Genomic DNA, 6,501 nt, shown 5'->3' with positions numbered 1-6,501 from the left:
TCTTACCGCCTCCAAAAACATCAAAGCCAAAAACCCAGCCCTACGCAAGTGCGAGTATTTATTTTCCAAAACTTTATTTCCCGAGACTTCTAATCTTAAGCCACCCATTTACTTTTAGTGTATCCACCACATAAATAGCCAGCTCCTTCCATTTTACGCCCTGCCACCCGCTGGACTCTGGCTGACTGATTGCCTGCAGCCACTCGCATCGCAGATCCGTCTAATTATTGAAGTCAAAGGTCGCGCAGCCACAGCGCGTAGTTCCGCAACGTAGGAGCCTGGCACAGTGTGGCGCACTAACTCGGTTCTGCCCGAGGTGCTTGTGAGCTCCGCAGTCCAACACAGCAAGCCTCGCGAGCCTTGTGCGTATCCAGAACGCAGGGTAAAGACAAAAAAAGGAACAGAATAAAGCGATGCTCCTGCTAAGGTGTGTGGGCAGGCGAGGCCGGGCAGCGATGGTAAAAGATCCCGTGCAGGCCGTTCAACAGCCTTTCCATTGTAAATGCCGCGCATGCGCAGAGATTTAAAGGGACCGCGCAGTAAAAGAAACAGGCCGCGCAGAACAAAGCGCAGCGCAGCGCACAGGCAGCATTGAAAAGACGCACTTTACTCACACCAGCAAAGGCGAGGAGGCATTCCAGACACCTGTTCGTCACGAGACGCCTTCTTGCCCGCGTCACAGCAATGTAAAGCAAGTTCCAATCAGCATCGGGCACCATGTCTGAGGCGGGGAGGGGGGGTGGGGGGGAGGAAAGAGAATACAATTTAGACAAATCAAAATGTAATATCCAAAGACAACCATTGTCCAACAATGGTAAAATTGCACTTTTTTTTTTTTGAGGAGATGAGGGACCAAGTTCATACTGCAATTATATAGGGCCCTGGTGAGACCACATCTGGAGTATTGTGCACAGTTTTGGTCTCCTTACCCAAGGAAGGATATACTTGCCATAGAGGGAGTGCAACAAAGGTTCACCAGACTGATTCCTGGGATTGGGGGGATTGTCCTATGAGTAGACTAGGCCTATATTCCCGAGAGTTTAGAGCAATGAGAGGTGATCTCATTGAAACATGCAAAATTCTTACAGGGCTTGACAGGGTAGATGCAGGGAGGATGTTTCTCCTGGGCTGGCGAGTCTAGAACCAGGGGTCACAGTCTCAGAATAAGGGGCCAGCCATTTAGGACTGAGATGAGGAGAAATTTCTTCACTCAGAGGGTGGTGAATCTTTGGAATTCTCTACCCCAGAGGGCTGTGGAGACTTAGTCGTTGAGTATATTCAAGACAGAGATCGATAGATTTTTGGACATTAAGGGAATCAAGGGATATGGGGACAGTGCAGGAAAGTGGAGTTGAGGTAGAAGATCCGCCATGATCTCAGTGAATGGCGGAGCAGGCTCAAGGGGCCAATTGGGCAACTCCTGCTCCTATTTCTTATGTTCAGCCAAAGCAACACATTCACCTGATGATATTAACGCGAGAGGATACGCCGGGGTCAATGTTTCCCCCAAGGTAGGTCCCGCGCAGGCCGCTCGCAAGCTGCTGTTGCTGGCAGATACCGCGAAGTTGCAGCAAGTTTTAATGGGACCGCGCACGGAAAAAAATTTAGAGTGGTTGGTTAGGGTGACACAAAATAATGGGGAATTCGCAAAGCGTATCGACTCTGTGTCATTGCTGTTGCCGAGATTAGCCTGTTCAGATATTTATTCTACAACCCTGCTGCTAAAACAATTGTTACTTCTCAACGCAGGTCGATTATCGCAGACGCTGACAAGGAAGACCGCCTACATTCCAAGAGTGGCGACCATCAAACCAGCAGCTCTCCTCCATTCAGGCTGTTGAAAGAGAGACACATCGGAGAGGATCCTGCGATTTGGATGTACAGCGTCTCGAACCCGGCTGTCCGAAAACAGGAATTGTCCGAAAACCGGATATTTTTGAGGCGGCCAAGATGGCGACATCGGGCGGCGAGGGACGAGGAAACTGGTAAAAAAACGCAGTGCCGGGGGAGGGGAGGGGGCCGTGGGTGGTGAAAATCGGCGAGAGGCAAGGAGCGGAGGAGAGGCGGGAATCGGCGGGCAGCGAGGAGCGGAGGATCAGCGTGCGGCGAAATCCGAAAACCAGCATGGTCTCGGTCCCGAGGTTGCTGGATTTCAGACGTCGTACCTGTAAACTCAACACTCACTCGGTGAGTAATTGCACTCCAGAGCTCCTTTCCACCCCACCCCCAAAAAAAAAACATTTTCAACGGCTCAAATTCAGTGGTGCTGGAAGATATGGGCCAGGAAAATCACAGGCTGGGTCCACGGCCTACACCAAGTTAGCCTGCACTGAGCCCCGACGGCCAGAAGTGCACTATAACTGGCCTCGGAGCTCCAGGCTGAGAGAGGACGAATAAATAAATTTAAGTATAAAAATTTTAGTCAGGGTTTTTAATCCTGATCACTATCTGGTGCCCCCCGCCCCCAACTAGATAATTGTGGATGGTAAAGGGAGGACATAATTGGGCTTGGATATGATGCCTCATGCGGTTGAGCTGCTCTTGCTGACTAGGCTCCTACATGAATGACATATTGGGCAAACATGATGGAGTGCTATAGAATGGAGGCTGTGGAAGCCGGGACATTGAATAAATTTAAAACAGAGATAGACAGTTTCTTAACCGATAAGAGAATAAGGGGTTATGGGGAGCGGGCAGGGAAGTGGAGCCGATTCCATGATTGGATCAGCCATGATCATATTAAATGGCGGAGCAGGCTCGAGGGGCAGTATGGCCTGCTCCTGCTTCTTTTGTTCTTATGAGAACATAGGCTGCATCTATTTGCAACACCAGATTTCTGATTGATCCGCTTGGGGTTCATGACACACCCGAGTTTGTCTGGAATGTGTAATTTGATCCTGCCTGCTGTCGGTAACCCTGCAATGGGTGCGCACGCACGGACAGTGTAGGGGCCCCACCCCCATGCGTTGCACAGGCGCAGAAGACCGTGCGAATAATCACGGTGTAGGGTATATGCTTTCAGCAATAGGGGATAAGGATGGAAAAATGAACAGAAGAGCACCTACCGATCTGGAATGCCGAAAGTATATGACGATTATGTCGAAAGCCTGGAACTTTCACAAGGCCATCGGTTATCTGCACTGTGTCAAACTCGTATCCTTTTGCTTTGTGCACGGTTCCCAAAACAGTCTCTTTAAAAGAATAAAAGGGACAGATGAAATCCACATTAAGTTTTTCATCTTTTTAACAGTTTGTACTGGCCGATCTCCAGATGGAAAATCATTCATCAGAGAGAAAGATTCACCAAACATCGGAACAGGAGAAGGCCATTCCGCCCCTCGAGCCTGTTCCACTATTCAATGAGATCATTGTTGATCTGTGACCTAACTCCATATACCCGCCTTTGCCCCATATCCCTTCATACCTTTGGTTAACAAAAATCTTATCAATCTCAGATTTAAAATTAATAATTGACCCAGTATCAGCTGCCGTTTGCAGCAGACGGAGTCACATTATTGTCACGCATCCGAGTTTATATCCCTATTTGGCTCTTTATTACTTTACAATTGTTTCACATGGGCATGCCTCGTAACACCTTCATAAACATAAATCCTCCAGATCTGGTATTAAGTAAATTGCACATGGCAAACTACTGGAGAGAGCAGGGGGAAAAAAAAGCTGAAACTGGTGTCTCCAGACCATATATTTGTGGTCCCAGTCACTAAAGATTCCTCCTCCCATTATTAGTTCGAAAGAGTTTTGCAATGGCTAGATCATTGGGGGTAATTTTTACGTTACCCGCCCGTTGGAACTCTATCGGGTGCATCGCTGGTTTTACACCTGCCTGATGTTACTTCCCAGGGCCGCGCCGTGGATCTTGATGACTGGGGGGCAGTGCTGTATGGCGGGGACAGGCTGGTGGAGGACCTTTGTCTTACGGATGTTAAGTGTAAGGCCTATGCTTTCATATGCCTCAGTGAATACATCGACTATATCCTGGAGTTCAGCCTCTGAATGTGCACAGACGCAGGCGTCGTCCACATACTGCAGCTCAACGATAGAGGTTGGGGTGATCTTGGACCTGGCCTGGAGACGGCGAAGGTTAAACAGCTTCCCAGTCATTCTGTAGTTTAGTTCCACTCCAGCGGGGAGCTTGTTGACTGTGAGGTGGAGCATGGCAGCGAGGAAGATTGAGAAGAGGGTTGGAGCGATAACGCAGCCCTGTTTGACCCCGGTCCGGACATGGTTTGGGTCTGTAATGGATCCGTTGGTAAGGATCACGGCCTGCATGTCATTGTGGAGCAGGCGAAGGATGTTGAGAAACTTTTGGGGGCATCTAAAATGGAGGAGGACGCTCCATAGACCCTCACGGTTGACAGTGTCAAAGGACTTTGTAAGATCCCTAAGCAAATGCTTTATGCGGAGCTCCTTCATGGTAAACGAGCCAAAGGAGGACAGCAGAAACATTATAAGGACACCCTCAAAGCCTCGCTGGTAAAGTGCGACATCACCACTGACACCTGGGAGATCCTGGCTGCAGGCCGCCTGAGGTGGAGAAAGTCCATCCGGGAGGGCATTGAGCTCTTCGAGTCTCAACGCAAAGAGCATGAAGAGGCCAAGCGCAGGCAGCGGAAGGAGCGCGCGGCAAACCAGTCCCACCAACCCCTTCCCTCGACGAATGTCTGTCCCACCTGTGACAGGGTCTGTGGCTCTCGTATCGGACTGTTCAGCCATCAAAGAACTCACTTTAGGAGTGAAAGCAAGTCCTCTTCGATTCCGAGGGACTGCCTATGATGATGATGATGCTGCTGTTACTTCCCAGTGATGTCAGTGGCGAGCAATATTGGGCGGGATGTAAAACCAGCGTTCCTCCCCATCTCGTGGGTTTTCCATCGAGTGAGTCAGGTTAAAATGACTTCCCATTGTGTGTGGATCTCCTGACGTCCTTCGATGCAGCAGTGAGAATCCTGTTGCTTTCAATTCTCCAAAGACAGTCCATGGGCAAGACTAATCAATAGCTCCCGCCATTTACCTCATTTGCTCCACCCTCCGTCGTCCTTCATATCATCATAGGCAGTCCCTCGAACGAGGATGACTTGCTTCCACAAGAGTTCACAGATGTTTCAATGAAGGACCTGATGTTCCAGTCCTGAACTCTAGTTGAGGGGGTGGAAGATGCCTGTGTGTGGTTTTTCTTTTTTAAACGTGTGGTGACCGTTGCACATCAGCCACCACACAGGCTTGACAGAGCTAGGTCTTGGTCAGTGGCAAAGATTAACCAGGATGACTGGAGACCTGCTCTGCTGCACGGACCTAGTGCGCACACATGTGTGGGCTGGTCCGTGCTGCCCCTCGGCCCTCAGCTCTTCTGGGCCCCGTACCCTCATTTGCCGCACCTCCGCCACAATGTTCCAGGGCCCGCGCTCCAGCTCTATTTATTGCCCCGACCTGCGGTAGTGTTCTCACACAGGTCGGGGCGGCCCAGAGCCTGGGGCCTAGGCGAATGGCAGCATGTCAGCAAAGGTGGAGTGAAGTGGAGATTGGAGTCAGTGGAACAATGGGCTCGGGGGAAGGAGTCGCTGAGTTGGAGGAGGTTCCAGAGATATAGGAGGAAGCAGGGTGGGGGAGGATTTAAAGAATTGGTAAGGATTGTCCTGGAATCTCCAGGAATTAAAGATTAATCTCCTGGACACAGCTGCCAACAACTGCTCAGACATGGTGTCGAGCAAAGCTCTTCTCCCAGTAATCTTCATTTATTGGCATAGTCAACCTCACCATACTCTCCCATCTCAACAGTAACTCCCACATCTCCAATGCTGAAGGTGCTGCCAAGAAACTCATTTTCTTTCACGCTGAATATTTCTTCTCCTCTCAAAAACTCTTCAAGCTCAAAGACTGCCAAAGATTTCCCATTATCTCAGAAGACTCTTTCACACCTCTCTGGCATACTGCATAGGCAAAAGAACACAAGAAATAGGAGCAGGAGTAGGCCATTTGGCCCCTCGAGCCTGCTCCGCCATCCAAGATGATCATGGCTGATCTAATCATGGACTCAGCTCCACTTCCCTGCCAGCTCCCCATAACCCTTTACTCCCTTATTGTTCAAACATCTGTCCATCTCCGCCTTAAATATATTCAATGACCCAGCCTCCACAGCTCTTTGGGGCAGAGAATTCCACAGATTTACAACCCTCAGAAGAAATTTCTCCTCATCTCAGTTTTAAATTCTAAGACTATGGGCCCAAGTTTCCACATGATTTGCGCCTGATTTTTAGGAGCAACTGGTGGAGAACGGACTATTTTAGAAATCGCAATTCTCCACATTTTTTTTTCTGCAGTTCTAGTCAGGTAGAACAGTTCTAGTTCAGAACAGAATTTTTTCTTCAAAAGGGGGCGTGTCCGGCCACCGACGCCTGATTTGAAAGTTTCCACAGTGAAAACGTACTCCAAACTAAAGTAGAATGGAGCAAGTGAAGATTTTTGTAGAACTGAAAAAACCTG

The 6,501-nt window shown here is 49.4% G+C and overlaps 1 protein-coding gene across 5 annotated transcripts in view; it reads right to left on the bottom strand.

Annotated features, from left to right (window-relative positions):
• The window catches only part of fbxo18 (F-box DNA helicase 1), an 89,877-nt gene that overhangs the window by 20,446 nt on the left and 62,930 nt on the right, over window positions 1–6,501 (bottom strand). For 4 of the 5 annotated variants that reach the window (XR_011596254.1, XM_070897177.1, XM_070897178.1 and 1 more), the window contains exons 18-19: window positions 3,066–3,191; window positions 615–721 (exon numbers count right to left, since the gene is read on the bottom strand). Coding sequence is in view for 4 of the 5 variants with exons in the window: in XM_070897177.1 (XP_070753278.1) it covers window positions 615–721; window positions 3,066–3,191 (233 nt within the window). In the remaining variant the exon portion in view is untranslated. The remainder of the gene's footprint in view (window positions 1–614; window positions 722–3,065; window positions 3,192–6,501) is intronic. The other variant, XM_070897181.1, reaches the window with a different exon arrangement.

This window comes from Pristiophorus japonicus, chromosome 13 (genome assembly GCF_044704955.1).
Source record: "Pristiophorus japonicus isolate sPriJap1 chromosome 13, sPriJap1.hap1, whole genome shotgun sequence".
In the NCBI taxonomy this organism is placed as follows: Eukaryota; Metazoa; Chordata; class Chondrichthyes; family Pristiophoridae; genus Pristiophorus; species Pristiophorus japonicus.
This window is presented reverse-complemented; position numbering and strand designations above follow the sequence as displayed.